This window comes from Tachyglossus aculeatus, chromosome 18, assembly GCF_015852505.1.
Source record: "Tachyglossus aculeatus isolate mTacAcu1 chromosome 18, mTacAcu1.pri, whole genome shotgun sequence".
NCBI classification, from domain to species: Eukaryota; Metazoa; Chordata; class Mammalia; order Monotremata; family Tachyglossidae; genus Tachyglossus; species Tachyglossus aculeatus.
The window spans coordinates 5,854,689-5,871,786 of NC_052083.1; the positions used below are offsets into that span (position 1 = coordinate 5,854,689).

General features: G+C 41.6%; 1 protein-coding gene across 3 annotated transcripts in view; it reads right to left on the bottom strand.

Annotated features, from left to right (window-relative positions):
• ASAP1 (ArfGAP with SH3 domain, ankyrin repeat and PH domain 1) overlaps window positions 1-17,098 on the bottom strand; it is a 202,503-nt gene that overhangs the window by 65,623 nt on the left and 119,782 nt on the right. For all 3 annotated transcript variants that reach the window (XM_038760067.1, XM_038760066.1, XM_038760065.1), the window contains exons 5-8: window positions 12,115-12,260; window positions 2,079-2,153; window positions 1,581-1,630; window positions 242-371 (exon numbers count right to left, since the gene is read on the bottom strand). In XM_038760067.1, the coding sequence (XP_038615995.1) occupies window positions 242-371; window positions 1,581-1,630; window positions 2,079-2,153; window positions 12,115-12,260 (401 nt within the window). The remainder of the gene's footprint in view (window positions 1-241; window positions 372-1,580; window positions 1,631-2,078; window positions 2,154-12,114; window positions 12,261-17,098) is intronic.

Consider the following 17,098-nt stretch of genomic DNA (forward strand, 5'->3'; position numbering starts at 1 on the left):
GAGTAATTATTCTATAACATTTCTTTTTTTGGTCTGCAATCCCCCAGAAGACTCAGAGGATGCAGACTCAATTAGCAGATGCCAGGAGAGAAAACAGGAGATTGGACTCTCTAATACTGTTTCCTGACATGGTAAATGGAAACATGCTGAAATCTTACTCTGATAACGGGCAGACAGCACCAATAGAAAATCACTGAGAAAAATGTTGCTCAAATGATTTTTTAAAATCACCAGTTCTTACTTCACACATCTGGAGCTGAAACAATCTCCTTTCTTTCTCCATCTCCTCTGCTATCTCAGCTCCAGTGATTTCCGTGCGGATCATCCCATGTTGTTTGGCGTGTTCTCTCTTTTCCTTCTCAATTTTTGTGCTACAATTATACACAAACAAGAGACAAGGTGAGTTTTTACAATACCAGTGCCCTGTTTTAAAACAAGGTGCACACACACACATATATATGTGTGTGTGTGTGTGCGCCTTGTTTTTTTTTATATATATATATATATATATATATATATAAAAGCAGCATGGCTTAGTAGATAGAGCACGGGCCTGGGAATGAGAAGGTTGTATCCAACCTTATTAGCTGCTGTCTACCCCAGCACTTACAGCAATGCCTGACACACAGTAAGCGCTTAATGATGTTATTATTAGTATTAGTATTAACACTAATAATAACTTCTGGGAACAGTGTGGCTCCCCCTTTTAGACTGTGAGCCCACTGTTGGGTAGGGACTGTCTCTATATGTTGCCAATTTGTACTTCCCAAGCGCTTAGTACAGTGCTCTGCACATAGTAAGCGCTCAATAAATACGATTGATGATGATGATGATAATGGATAGACCATGAGCCTGGGAGTCAGAAGGACCTGGGTTCTAATACCGGCTCTGCCACTTCTCTCCTATGTGACCTTAAGCAAGCCACTTCACTTCTCTGTGCCTCAGTTCCCTCCTCTGTAAAATGGGGCTTAATACTGTAAGCCCCCTTTGGGACATGGACTCACTTCTCTCCTATGTGACCTTAAACAAGTCACTTCACTTCTCTGTGCCTCAGTTCCCTCCTCTGTAAAACGGGGCTTAATACTGTAAGCCCCCTTTGGGACATGGACTGTGTCAAACCTGATTATCTTGTATCTACTCCAGGACTTAGCACAGTGCCTGGCACATAGTAAGCGCTTAACAAATACTATTAAAAAAAATAACAACCCCCCTCCCTCTCCAAAAACGCCTTCTATACAGCAACTAAAATGGTGCAAGGGAAGCTATATTAATGCCAAGTCAGTGTATTGCAGTGGATTTCTTGACAATTACAATGTCTCGGAAAGAGGAACAGAATAACCCAAACCATATAATGTTTTAAGAGAAAAGGGGCCCCTATCCATTTCAATGTTTACTGTGGCAATTCAATGTCATATTCAATGTAAAGTCATTAATAGTTTCCCAGTTTTTCAAATTGGCACAGAGACCTATGGAGAAATATACTCTGAGCATAAAATAAAAAATATTCCAGAAAAAAAACTGACTCTAATGCTGGGTGCTCCATTCTTTTAAGAGAATAATGCTAATGTAAAATTACTTACAATTTTGTTTCATAATCCTTCCAGGCTTTGTCAAAGGGCTTTTTCAGATCCTAGGAATACAGAAAATGGTTTTTGTGACATATACCTTTTAGTTTTACTATTCATAATGCTAAAGATAAACCAGAAATTTTATGGAAATGGAATTTATACCTGGTAAAGAGATTACTTAAAAAAATTCACCTGCAATTTTTTTCTCAAATTGTATCTTTCCAAGAATCTTAACTTTTCTGTGCCTCAGTTACCTCATCTATAAAATGGGGGTTAAGACTGTGAGCCCCATGTGGAACAGGGACTGTGTCCAACCTGATTACCTTTATCTACCCCACAGCACATAGTACAGTTTCTGACACATAACTCTTAACACTGTTCTTAAAAAAATCTTGAAATAAAAATGGTCATGAATCACTTCCAATTAAATTGCACATAAATTATGCCACTGAAAATCTCAAAAATCAATCCCTCTGGTAAAAGTTAAAAATGTATCTTCCAAATACTTACTCCTTTAACTCCTTTTAAATCTCCTTTTAATAAGGAATCCAAAGTGAAGATCACATTGTGGCTTAAACCTTGGAGCTGAAAAAAAAAAAACAACAAAGCAATTTCATTTTCATTCTTTAACCTTTTTAGACTTTTAATCAATGAATCAATCAACAGAATTTGAATGCCTACAACTTAGAACTTTAAGTGCTGGGGAGAATACAATGGTTATAAGACCCCATCCTTGGCCTTGGGGAGTTTATAATCTAGTTGGGTCTTAGAACAATCCTCATTGACCCTACTCAAGTAAATATAAAATGACAATCATTTAGGCTGTCCTGTTGATGATGGTTTACATATGCTAGACTGTGAGCTCCTTGTGGGAAAGGAACATGTCAATCAGCTCTGTTAAATTGTCTTCCCCCAGGCACTTAATACAGTGCTGTGTAAACTTTAAGTGCTCAGTAAATATCATTTGATTAATTTTGATGAGCTGGTTAAACTGGCCCTATGGGGTTCCCAAACCATTTCTCTGATTCCATCTCTGAATCTCCATATGTGGAGATTTCCCATACATAAACATTACAGTGAATTTCAGATAATATTTTGATTTCACACAGCACTTTTATTTCCAAAGCTCTTTCACATTACGCCACTCATTTCTGTGCTCATAATACCCCTGTGGTGTACAGGTGTGATCCCTATTTTGCAGATGAGATAACTGAAGCACAAGGAGACAAGTGACTTGCCAAAGTCACACAGCAGGAAAGAGACTAAACCAGGACTAGAACCAGGTTTTGTGATTCCTAGACCCATCTCATTCCACTGCACCACACTGCCTCTTGAAGGCCCTGTGGAAAACTAAGCCATTTGGTTGTCTGACTCCTGCTCAAACTCTCTCCTTTCTTCTGGTCCCCACTTTCCCAGCTCTCTTGGAGTGGCATTCAGCAAATTGCCCTTAGTGTTTTTTTTTTCTGCATGGGCTTTTCAGGGAGATATGGAAATTCATTACTTCAGGGATTACATTTTCAAATACTCTGGCACATTCAAATAGCTGGAAACACCATGAAAAGCCCTTCTCCCAGACTAAGGGCCAAGAGAAATATAGCTTCAGATGACTCATTCATTTATTTGTCAATAATAAAGTTAACAGTTCTGCTCCCTTACACAGACAGCTCATGAAGGGCAGGAAATTATCTCCTTCAAACAACAAAGCAGTGTAGCCCAGTGGAAAGACCATGGATGTCTCCCCCTTCTAGACCGTGAGCCTGTTGTTGGGTAGGGACTGTCTCTATATGTTACCAACTTGCACTTCCCAAGCGCTTAGTACAGTGCTCTGCACACAGTAAGTGCTTAATAAATACGACTGAATGAATGAATGATTGAATGAATGATGTGGAAGTCAGAGGACCCCAATGGAAATGAGGACTGCGACTGTGAGCCCCTTGTAGCACAGAGACTGTGTCCAACCTGACTGCCGTGTATCTACCCCAGCACTTAGAACAGTGCTTGGCACATAAGTAAGCACTTAACAAATACCATTATTATTATTATTATTGTTATTATTATATAGAATGGCCAGAGTGAGTCTCCCATCAGGAATGATGAATGAATCTCAGTCCTGGGACTTCAATAATGAGAACCTTTGCGGAGAAATCGATTTTTTCGCTAACAGCCTGCACAGTGCCAACTGCATTCTCTCGGCCTTGCCAGTCATGATCCCATTGGGACATAATAATAATAATTAATAATAATTCTGGTATTTGTTAAATGCTTACTATGAGCCAGGCACTGTACTAAGCGCTGGGGTGGATACAAGGAAATCAGGTTGACCACAGTCCCTGTTCCACATGGGGCTCCTAGTCTCTATCCTCATTTTACATATGTGGTAAGTGACTTGCCCAAGGTCACACAGCAGACAAGTGGTGGAGTCAGGATTAGAACCTAGGTCCTTCTGACATGAAATAATCAGTTTAAACCTCGCCTCACATTGATGCCGCACAAATTATCTTTCGACACCTATGCTGGTTGAGCTGAATTGTGAATCGTAATTCAATTTCAAACTTGAAGATTGTAAAGTTGAGGTTCCCAAGCCAAATATAGGTACGGGACAGGCTGTCCAATCCTACCAGTGGCTTTTCTGCCTCATGGAAAACCTCAAATGAACAAAGAAGCAAAGGAGCAAAACAAAATCTTCTCAAGTCGCAAACATGAATGGGAGATGCTGAAAGGTTAGAAAAGCACAGAAGCAAAATCACAGAAGCGCTCTAGGGATTTAGCAACCAAAGCTGCCTGCTTGGTTATATTCAGCAGCCTTTAACTTTCATTAGCTCAGGCACTTTATCCACACTGTTCTGTATGAATTACAGATAACCTGGTTTAGGGCCTTGGATAAACCGAATCAGTGTGACAGTTTAGAACAACTTGAAAAACGTTATAATAAATGAGCTTTTGTGCAGGAGTGACTCGGCTATTTATCCCATTTTCTGGAGGTGGGGGAACCACGTCTTGAAACAAACCATTCATATAAGTTCATTGTGGGCAGGGAACGTTTCTACCAACTCTGCTATACTGTACTCTCCCGAGTGCTCTGTACAGTGCTCTGCACACAGTAAGGTGTTCAATAAATATAACTGACTGTATGATTGACTGATTGCTAACTCTGGTCTATAAAACAGGAAGCAGTGCGTCTCTAGTAACAAGCCACTTTTCATTCATTCAATTGTATTTACTGAGCATTTACTGTGTGCAGAGCGCTGTAATAAGCACTTGGGAAGTACAAGTCAGCTCCTGGTCGGCTCCCCAATCTAGTGGGAGCAGCAGAGATGCAGCAGTCAGACACTAAAGTAATTTAAAAATAGGAGGAAGAAGTAAAGGAAATTTATAGGTGAGTAAATAATAGAGTCTTTACGAAAGTATTGAACATGGTTGTTGGTAAATAAGTGCACCAGATGACTACTAGTTAGAAAGCAAGTCTACCCAGTCAGGGGGAGGCGGGTCTTTGAAGAACTCTAAATTGTCCTCCAAAACAACCCTAGGTTTTAGTCCCACTGATCTACTCTGTGACTTTAGTTAAGCCACTTCACCTCTTTGTGCCTCTGTTGCTCCTCTGCAAAATGGGGTGAAGGAAACTGCCTGCCCCATTTCTTACAATCTGATTATCTTGTACTTACCCCAGTGCTTAGCATAGTGCTTTGGCACCTACTAAGCATTTAAAAGATACCACAATTCTATTATAAAATTCACATCCGGATTAGGGAGAGATTCAGTTGCAGCCTCAGATTTCTGTCTGGCCCAAATAAGTTATGATGGACTAAACAAAGAGGTTTGGTCCTGTTACTCTTTGTATATAGACAGAGGCTTCGGAGCATTGGGACCCTAAGAAAAGTAAAGCGATTTGCCCAAGGTCACACTGCAGGCCAGTACCAGTGGCCTGAGAAGAACTCAGGTCTCATGATTCCCAGTCCTATGCCCTTTCCACTAGTTTATGCTACCTCCCCGTTGCATTTTTTATGCAGCACTAGAATACTGCTGGATAAAATTCCTGAATCACCATTTCTAAATTTATTTTTTTTAAGTTGTTCAGAGTTCCAGAATAATCGCTTCCATACAGGGCATGAAAATTCTATTAATTATTTAATTTCCACTCAATCTACTTTTAAAATCAAAATTAGTTAATAATAGTTTCAGAGTTTCATTAAACACCTACTATGTGCTGAGCACTGTACTAAGTTCTTAGGAGTGTACAATCCAGTTATGAGACACAATCTTTGCTTTCAAGGACCCTACAATCTAGCAACAGAGACACTAGAGATACAGAGATACCATTAATCAATCAATGGTATTTACTGAGAGCTTATTATGTGCAGAGAACTGTACTGAGCACTTGTACTACATGCTTGGGAGGGTACAATACAGAAGAATCTCCTCCTGCTAGACTGTTAGCTCTTTGAGGGATGGAACAGTGTCTACCATTCTATTATACTATCCCAAGTGTTCAGTACAGTGCTATGCATACAATAAGTGCTCAATAAATACCATTAAATGATTAATAGATTACAGAAAAAGAAGAGAAGGAAAATGGAAATTTGGATAAGTGAGTACTTAAGGAATAGAACATTTACAAAAGTGTGAGGATGCTGCAAAAGTATTGGGGTGTAGTTTGCGGGGGAAATGGAGAAATTAATCATGAAGGCCTCCTGGAGGAGATGTGATTTCAGGAGGGCTTTGAGGATGGGGAGATCGGGGGTGTACTTTGTCAGGCCCTTTCTATGGGCTAACTGTACTAAGCCCTGGGGTAGGTACAAAATCAGCAGCTCCCCATATGGGGCTTGCTGTCTAAGTAGGAGTGAGAACAGTTATTAAATAAAGTCCTGATTTGCTGCATGGCAAGAAAATGTAAAAGCAAAACTCAAATAACTACACTAGGATTTAGGGAAAAAACAACAACCACCTGTGCACACAGTCCCATTTCTAAGGATCTCTTTTTAATTTTAGAGGACATTTACCAGCTCCCCAGTGTCATGATCACCCTCTAATTGTTTATCTTCATGGATGACATTTGTAATTTGTTAAGTTCAAACAAAGGGCATGGCATAATAAGTGATATCAAATTATATTTTCTCTGCTTCAATTGAACATCTTAATCACATATTTTTCCATATGTTGTGCATTAAATATGTTCTCCTTGGTGAACAGTTTATTAATCCACTGCAAATCAACTGCCAACGCAGTAGTGAAAAATCTAATGACCCTTTTCCTTCCGTGCCAAAAGAAGCTCAATACCACAATCATCTGTGATAATAGTCCCAACGTGACTGACCTCAGTGGGGGAGAAAGTGAGATTCTCTGGGGATCTAGACAGACTCCACACATTTTTCCAATCTGTACTGTTTACTGAGCACCTACTAAGTGCACAGAACTGTACTTAGTACTTTTTATGGCATTTATTAAGCGCTTACTATGTGCAAAGAGATCCCAGTCCTTGAGGAGCTTGCAATCTAGTGGGGAGTCAGACACTGAAGTAATTTAAAAATAGGAGGAGGAAGTAAAGGAAATTTATAGGTGAGTATTTAAATAATAGGGTCTTTACAAAAGTATTGAACATGGTTGTTGGTAAAGAGAAGCAGCGCGGAAAGAGAACGGGCTTTGGAGTCAGAGGTCATGGGTTCAAATTCCAGCTCTGCCAATTGTCAGCTACGTGACTTTGGGCAAGTCACTTAACTTCTCTGTGCCTCAGTTCCCTCATCTGTAAAATGGGGATTAAGACTGTGAGGCCCCCGTGGGACAACCTGATCACCTTGTAACCTCCCGGGTGCTTAGAACAGTGCTTTGCACATAGTAAGTGCTTAATAAATGCTATTATTATTATTATTATTATTATTATTAAATAAGTGCACAGTTGGCACAGAACTGCTGAAATGGCAGTTGTGGAGATTGAGACAATAATTTCTTATTATTAAGTGCCATCAGATCATTTCCGATTCTTAGTGACTCCATGCATATACCTTCTGCAGAACGTCCTGTCCTCTGCCATAATCCGCAAACTTTCTAATGGTTATTCCATAATAATTTATTACTAATGACAAATTAGATGATTCTCCTGGGAGCATTCATGCTGCGTGAGTGCCCCGCAAAAATGGAGACTTACACCACATAGGACTGCTAAATTACAGAACAATGGCCTATTCCTGCTCAGAGACTGTACCAAATACCCCTTCTGAATCACCAACCCAGTAGCCCACAGGTCTTGAATAATAAGCAGCAGCATGGACTAGTGGAGAGAGCATGGGCCTGGGAATCAGAAGGACCACATGTCTGCTGTGTGATCTTGGGCAAGTCACTTGACTTCTCTGTGCCTCAAGTACCTCATCTGTAAAATGGGTGGGGGTGAGGATTAAAAGTGTGACCCCATGTGAGACAGGGACTGTGTCCAATCTGATTAACTTGTATCTACCCCAGGACTTAGAACAGTGCTTGGCACATAGTAAGCACTTAACTAGTACCATAATAATTATTACTATTATTATTGTAAGAATTCTATCCATTGGCTCATCACTTTCCATTTCATAAAAGATCAGGCATTCACCAATCACAAGCAGTAGCATCATATTTGAAAGTGACAGCCAGCCAGATGCACACACCCACACGCATGGGCCATTCGTCGGGCTTTCAGAGGGTCAGTTCCCTGTCCAGGACAAATTCAGCACTGGACACCTTTATATTCAGTATTTTTATATTCAGTCCCCAGTCTCCCCCTCTGCCTTAGCTCCTGCCGCTGAATCCCAAGGCTCGAAAGAGGTGCCTGTGTTTATAGGGACCTGGAAAAAGTCAGTGGTGCTGAAGGAGGGTGGGGAGAGGAAGGAGGAGAACTGTGATCGGGGGGTCCATCCAGTGACATGATCAGCAACTATAGGGGCTTTGAGAACTTTGGTCCAGAACCTTTTCATACTTGTCCTTATGACTTCCTTAATTACATAACCTCAGTTACATCATGGGGTCAGCAAAGGGGCATCAAAAATCTCAGCAAAGTGTCACCCAGAATCCTTTAGGTCTGTGTGGCCATATCCAGCCACACACATTCAATAGTGAACAAAAGAAGGAGGAAGGAGAAGGGTACCAGTTTATTGTTGAGAAGCAGTGTGGTCTCATGGATAGAGCCCAGGCTTGGAAGTCAGAAGAACCTAGGTTCTAATCCCAGCTCTGCCCCTTGTCTGCTGTGTAACTTTGGGCAAATCACTTCACTTCTCTGTGTCTCAGTTACCTCATCTGTAAAATGTGAATCAGGGACTATGTCCGACCCAATTTGTTTGTATCCACCCCAGCGCTTAGTGTAGTGCCTGGCACATAGAAAACACTTAAATTCCACAACTGTTATCGACCCCAAAACACAGAACAGTGCCTAGCACATAGTAAGCGCTTAACAAATACCAGAAAAAAAAATACTTGTCTGTTTTTCTCTTGCCTTTTAAATAAGGGACAAATTCTGTTTTCTAGAGACAATAACCCCAATTTGATTTTTTAACTCTTATTACCAATAGTAATAATAATAATAATAGTGGTATTTGTTAAGCTCTTACTATGTGCCAAGCACTGTACTAACCACTGGGGTAAATACAAGATAATACATTGGACAGAGTCCCTGTCCCAAATAGGACTCCCAGTCTCAATCCCCATTTCACAGATGAGGTAACTGAGGCACAGAGAAGTGATCTGCCCAAGGACAGACATCAGACAAGAAGTGGAGTCGGGATTAGAACCAAGGTCCTTCTGACTCCTGGGCCTGTACTTTTATTCTTTGGTATATCTGGGAAACAATCTTAGAGAAAAATAGTCTTAAAAGAATATCCAAATCACGATACCGCATGATCACAGAGGGCAAACAGGAAAGTTTGCAGATGGAGAAATCTGCTCGTTTTGGCAACTCGGCAGCAATAACCTCCCTCTAACAGCAAAAAAATAATTCTCTGGAGCATTGTGCAAGCTGTGAAAGCTTCCTAAACACGGAGTGGAGCGAAGCTACCAGATGCCCTAAAAGCCTTGCAAGGCACTTGGATGAGGTCACTTCCTCCAATTGTAAGTGCAATTTTCATTTAATCTCATGTTGCCTAAATCCAAGCCCCTGGGAGAGGTGACACTGAAATGATTTTCCCTGATGATTTCTCCTTTTAACTCTTTAACATATGATTCCAACCTGCCCCCCTCCTTGACTCTCTTCTCCTCAATTTGTTACCACATAAGTGAAATTAACACAATTTAGCTCAAATCCCTCTTTCTAAGTAAGTTCGGATATGGAAAGCATTAACAACAGAAAAGGGGATAGCTCGGGAACCAGTAGTAAATGATAGGCCTTCTTTGTCTTAGATTTCAGAAAGAGCAGTTGTTTAAAAACTAACTCTCCTCACCTGATAGATAGCAGAGCTAGCTTTAAGACAGACAGCAAAATTACTAAATTATCAGGATGACCAACTTTCAATTTAAGGGAGTCAGCATGATCTAGAGCAGGGGTGGGCAAAAAGCCACTTGAGGACTCAATCCTTCTAAATCCCAACCTGCAGCTGGACTAGGGGAGAGGGAAAGGGGCACCTATGATCCATCACTTTAGAATCCTTAATATCAGAGATAGAGCATGAGAGCTTCCTTAATACAGAATACATATTAACATCACTAATATTTGTTGAGCAATTACTTTGTGCATGGAGCACTTTGCTAGCCATTTGTAAATGGCACAGAAAGTGAGGCAGCTTTTGGTGACAAAGAGTTTACAATCTAAAAACAGAAGGATAATGAATTTTAAAATATTAAAACTCCCCCTTAACTCCTTCCATCCCAGGTCAGAAACAGCCTCCCTTGAACTGACAGGACACCATTTGATGGAAGAATACTTTACCAGCTCTGAGAATCAATCTATCAATGGTATTTAATGAGTGCTTACACTGTGCTACTGCTGTACTAAATGCTTTAGCAAGTACAATACAGTTGGTAGACCCAATCCCTCCCTTCAAAGAATCTGGAGGACAACCGAGAACCCTGAGGTGGCTGAGATGGTTTGTAACTAAGGACTTTTTACCAGGAGTGGGGTGAGGCACGAATTCTGAAGACTCCCACCCATAAAAGTCACTGTTTGATTTGCTTGTTGTCTGTTGTTGTTGTAATCCCGTTACCTCTCTTTATTGGCATAGTGGAGACAGCATGGGCTTGAGAGTCAAAAGGACCTGGGTTCTACTTCCAGCTCTGCCATTTGTCTGCTCTGTGACTCTGGGTAAGTCACAACTTTTCTGTGCCTCAGTTCCCTCATCTATAAAATGGGGATTAAAACTGTGAGTCCTATGTGGGACAGGAACTATGTCCAACCCGATTATCTAGACTCTACACCAGTGTTTGGAACAGTGCTTGGCACATAGTATGTGCTTAACAGATAGCATAATTATTATTATCATTATTATCACTGTTTATCTCCACCTAGACTGTGAGTCCTAAGTGGGATGAGAATTGTGCCTGACGTGTTATATTTTTGCCTACACTGGCATTCAGCAAAGTGATGGCCCATAGGGAGCAGTTAAAAACAAACCATAACTAAGAAAGTTCTGTATCCTATTTTCCCTTTTTCAGCCGCCTTTCACTCCAGCAGGGGGGCAGGGTTCAGGCAGCAATATGGTGGGCGGCAGTCCTGGAAAAAGGGGTCAAGGCTATATGCCCCTCAAAAGCCCCAACCTTGATAATGGGGATTCAAACCACTTTCCTTCTTCCCCTACTCTCTGCCTGCTCTGAATCTGATTTCCAGAAGATCAGGAATTTCCAGAACTAGGCAAGACACCATTTTTAGTAGTAGGGGTCTATAAACAGCCCTTTGGAGAATATGGACTGTGGAGAGATGGTGGAAGTCCCTCAAGGTCTCTTGGCAGGCCTTCACAGCTGTTTTAATATGGCTTGGCCCTGATTTACCCTTAGTTTGGCCAAAACCAAATCTCAATTGTCCTCAATAACAGTAAACAGCAAATACCATTAATTGATTAATAGTAACACAGTGAAAATTGGGATCCACAGTTATTTGTCTTCTTAACCCTCCTCTACCAAACCCTTCAACCAAAGATACTAGCACCACCTTTCATTCACCCGTGTCAGTCTTTGGAGATGACCAACTGGGCTGACAACAGGAAGGACCAAGAAATGAAGCAAAGATCAAGGAAAATCCACCTTTTGGATAATCAACTGAAAAGCTGAGAGTTCCTTTCATGAATTTCGTAGACCTTCAGGATTTAAAAATAATTTCTCTGAGGTGCATATTAGTGCTTTGCTTCCAATTAAGTAATGCAGTCAAACCTGGGGTAAATTTCCCTAGCACATACTCATATTTCTATAATTCCTTATAAAACCCATGCAAGTGAACTGTGGTTTGAGTTTACCTGTCTGAAAAACAAATTTGAAAGGCCATTACAGTTATACTCCAAAGAGGAGACAGCCACACAGAGCACAGTTTTATGGGTTAGATGCCTAAACATCTCATACGTAAAGCCTTTCACAAATGACATTTTTTTCAGTTTCATAACATACTTACCAAATTTTTCAGCAAGGTTGAAAGTTCCTTAGTAAGTGTGGAGAACTTTACAAAAGCAGTGCCAAGATCTGGGTTGTCCCGACTTAAAAAGTTACTTCCAAATTTATCCAGAACTTGTGCATAATTTTCTTCATTTTGTACATGATCTAAAAAAAATTAATATTGTTACTTTGTGTTGAAACAGCAAAGATTAGAAGTGAACACATTCTCAAAAAATACTGAACTAAAATTGCCAGAATATTGTCTCAATCACTCATTAAGCCCATTACAAAAAATCCATTATTGGCCCAATCGTAACATATACAAATTAAGTTCTGAAGTAACCATTCCCAAAAAAGTTGAAACTAGAATTAGAACCTGCTTCCCAAAAAGAACTTATATTATTTTCAGGTAACTACTTCCCAACTAATCCTTTTCCATTCGAATACTAAATGTACAGAAAAAGAAATCACTTTTTAACCTAGGAGGAAAATCAGTTGGGAGAAGTTTCTACCATTTTCTAGACAAATCATCTCTGGATTTCACTTTTGGTCAAAGAAGCCTGTATTCTTAAGTTATTTTTTGAAAAAGCCAAATCTATTTAGTGACCCTCTCCCTGCCCCACAGCATTTGTGTATACATGTACATATTTATAATTATAATTCTATGTACTTTAATTAATGATAAATATATATATGTATAATTTTATTTATTTATAATGATGCTACTGATGCCTGTTTGCTTCTTTTGATGTCTGTCTCCCCCTTTGTATACTGTGAGCAGGGACTGTTTCTATTTATTGCTGAATTGTACTTCTTAAGCACTTAGCACAGTACTCTGCACAAGGTAAGCGCTCAGTAAATACAACTGAATGAATGATAAATTTCTCACTAAAATCTATATATCATTTACTCCACATTAGTGACTAGAAATTCACATTTCCCCTCAGAAGAGGTCTGTTTCCAAAGGAGAAATTGAAGACTGCTCCAATTTTCTAATAAGATTTCTTCTGAGAGAAATGAAAATAATATTTGAAGAATCGGGTTGTAAAATCCTGACATTCTATATGAAAAGGAGGAGAAGGTGGCACTGAAGCGTTCCTGCTAAAGAAAGAATACAGTATATAGACTAAAATACACAGCCTACACAGAATACACCTAATACAAAACACACAAAATATTGAAGGAGATTCTGTAATTTTCTTGACGGACATGTAAATAGCACTTTTAGTTCAGTTGGGCTTTTTTTTCTGCCCACGTGGAAGGCAAATTAATTTAGGAATAATTTCTCTCACTGAAATTTTGGTGGCTTCCATTATTCTAGTCAGGGTAGGATGGCCGTGGGCAGGGGGGGCGCGGGAGGTGCGGCACCACTCCCCACAAAAAGATGCTAGCACAAATTCTCTAGCCAGAACAAAACCAAACATACTAACAAAATAAAATAAATAGAATAGATATGTACAAGTAAAATAAATAAATAAATAGAGTAATAAATATGTACAAACATATATACATATATACAGGTGCTGTGGGGAAGGGAAGGAGGTAAGAAGGGGGGGATGGAGAGGGGGATGAGGGGGAGAGGAAGGAAGGGGCTCAGTCTAGGAAGGCCTCCTGGAGGAGGTGAGCTCTCAGCAGGGCCTTGAAGGGAGGAAGAGAACAAGCTTGGCGGAGGGGCAGAGGGAGGGCATTCCCGGCCCGGGGGATGACGTGAGCTGGGGGTCGATGGCGGGACAGGCGAGAACGAGGTACGGTGAGGAGATTAGCGGTGGAGGAGCGGAGGGTGCGGGCTGGGCTGGAGAAGGACAGAAGGGAGGTGAGGTAGGAGGGGGTGAGGGGATGGACAGCCTTGAAGCCCAGGGTGAGGAGTTTCTGCCTAATGCGCAGACTGATTGGTAGCCACTGGAGATTTTTGAGGAGGGGAGTAACATGCCCAGAGTGTTTCTGGACAAAGATAATCCGGGCAGCAGCATGAAGTATGGATTGAAGTGGAGAGAGACACGAGGATGGGAGATCAGAGAGATCAGAGAGAAGGCTGATGCAGTAGTCCAGACGGGATAGGATGAGAGCTTGAATGAGCAGGGTAGCGGTTGGGATGGGGAGGAAAGGGCGGATCTTGGCAATGTTGCGGAGCTGAGACCGGCAGGTTTTGGTGACGGCTTGGATGTGAGGGGTGAATGAGAGAGTGGAGTCGAGGATGGCACTAAGGTTGCGGGCTTGTGAGACGGGAAGGATGGTAGTGCCGTCAACAGAGATGGGAAAGTCAGGGAGAGGGCAAGGTTTGGGAGGGAAGACAAGGAGTTCAGTCTTCGACATGTTGAGCTTTAGGTGGCGGGCAGACATCCAAATGGAGATGTCCTGAAGGCAGGAGGAGATGCGAGCCTGGAGAGAGGGGGAGAGAGCAGGGGCAGAGATGTAAATCTGGGAGTCATCAGCGTAGAGATGATAGTTGAAGCCGTGGGAGCGAATGAGGTCACCAAGGGAGTGCGTGTAGATCGAGAACAGAAGGGGACCAAGCACTGAACCTTGGGGAACCCCCACAGTAAGAGGATGGGAGGGGGAGGAGGAGCCTGCAAAAGAGACTGAGAAAGAATGACCGGAGAGGTAAGAGGAGAACCAGGAGAGGACAGAGTCTGTGAAGCCAAGGTCAGACAGTGTGTTGAGGAGAAGGGGGTGGTCAACAGTGTCAAAGGCAGCTGAGAGGTTGAGGAGGATTAGGACAGAGTATGAGCCGTTGGATTTGGCAAGCAGGAGGTCATTGGTGACCTTTGAGAAGGCAGTTTCCGTGGAATGTAGGGGACGGAAGCCAGACTGGAGGGGGTCGAGGAGAGAGTTGTTGTTGAGGAATTCTAGGCAGCGAGTGTAGACAACTCGTTCAAGGAGTTTGGAAAGGAATGGTAGGAGGGATATGGGGTGATAACTAGAAGGTGAGGTGGGGTCAAGAGAGGGTTTTTTTAGGATGGGAGAGACATGAGCATGTTTGAAAGCAGAGGGGAAGGAACCAGTGGAGAGTGAGAGGTTGAAGATGGAAGTTAAGGAGGAGAGAAGGGATGGGGCGAGAAATTTCATGAGATGAGAGGGAATGGGGTCAGAAGCACAGGTGGCCGGAGTAGCACTTGAGAGGAGGGAGGAGAGCTCCTCTGAGGATACTGCTGGGAAGGATGGGAGAGTAGCAGAGAGTGTTGAGAGCCGGGGGGATGGAGAAAGGGGGGAAGAGACTTTGGGGTGGTCGGACCTGATGGATTTAATTTTGTTAATGAAGTAGGAGGCCAGATCGTTGGGGGTGAGGGAAGGAGGAGGGGGAGGAACCGGGGGCCTGAGAAGGGAAATCCATCGGGATTTCAATGGGAAACCCCTCCAATTTATAACAGTTTTCTCCCCTGACTACTGGTATTGGACATATGTTCTATAACAGGAAATCGACACTTTCAAAGAGAGCAGAGAAAAATCCCTTCACACCCAAAGTCCCTTACTAACATTGTTAAGACACAGTTTGGGAATGGGATCCCTGATGTATGCTAGGGAAATTTTTATATGTCATTCTGCTCAAATCCAGACTGACTTCTTTTCAGAAACTTGTACTGCCTATGTTCCCTGTGGGCCTTTGACTTCAGGGGAAGAAGTTATATTGCTTCTCTAAGCAACTGCAGGCAGGACACACATAACACTATGTCAGAAGAAACAACCGTGTGCTTGCCAACAGCAGTGGAAGTGGAGTAAGAACTGAACCACAAGATTTCCTAATGAACAGCTGAACAGAAGCACAAGGGCCAAGTCAAAGGAGAACGGGGGACATTGATTTAACGAGGAGATAGGCTAATATGTGTTTTACTCTTAAAAGTAACAAACACTAACAAATTATATAGGTTTTCAAAGGTGCGCCAAGTTTTTTGCAGAGAGTTTTCACATCCTTCTTCTGCCTCTGCATATCTGTGGACCCAGAAGGTTTCGAGAAATTATCTAGCAGGAATCCAGACAGACTTGGAGGCTTGAGGACAGCAACACTTAGCCAAGGGCAGGGTAAGGAGGGCCAGGTGGCGAGATGCTGGATTCGCCAAAAGTAAGAGAAGGCATAATTTTGAAGTAGGGTGACATTAGGTGCAGTGGGGTAATTGTCAGGATTTGATCTAATCACATTCAGTGATGACCCTCATCAATGACATGTCACAGATGGGAACTTAGTGCAGTGTGACATTATCTTAACTCCTCGGAGTTTTATTTTTTGTGCATACAGTGCAGTAATCATGATATGACCAAAGAAAAACTTGTCTGTCAGGATGGCAAAAAAATGCACTCGATATTAATTGGGTAAATTTAACACAATGCTCAACTTCGAAAGACTGCATTTTATAAGGATATTATCAAAAATGATTTTCACCCACAACAGAACTGCACTGACAATTCAAAAATTCCAAAAGGCTTGGATTTTTCAAAGGAAAGAAAACTGTCAGAATGAAGACAGCAATGAAGACAACATGGTTATAGATCAAGATGCAGACACTTGGGCAAGAGATGGATAAAGAGAAACTCTTTTAGGGTCCAAACTAATCCCTGAGAGGCTAGGGAGGGCTCCACCCTAGGCCTCTATGACCATAAAGTTTTGGGGAGACAAAATTGCATATTTGATTTAGAGGAGGAAATTCCAATTCTCTAACTTCCAATATAGTCACCTAGTCTGACTTTTGTGACCTAGGCACTGGAGAGAAAACCTTAAGAAAGCTACAATTTTACAGATTAAAGGAGAATATCAAGTGGTGAAAGGAGGAGCCTGGTAAAAACCCCTCCAATTTTCATGTCCCTTCTACTGGAGGGAGAGATTGGCTTCATGCCGAATATCTTGTTTCATTCTCTAAGGTCTTCAAGGTCTGTGTACTCTTTAGAGCAGAGAGAATATTCAACACATAAAAGGAGATCGCCTTCATGACAAACACCTGAAACAAGTCTCTCCTTCAGGTCTTTATGGTTTTTGATACCATTAGAGTGCAGAGAATATTTAAGAATAAAAG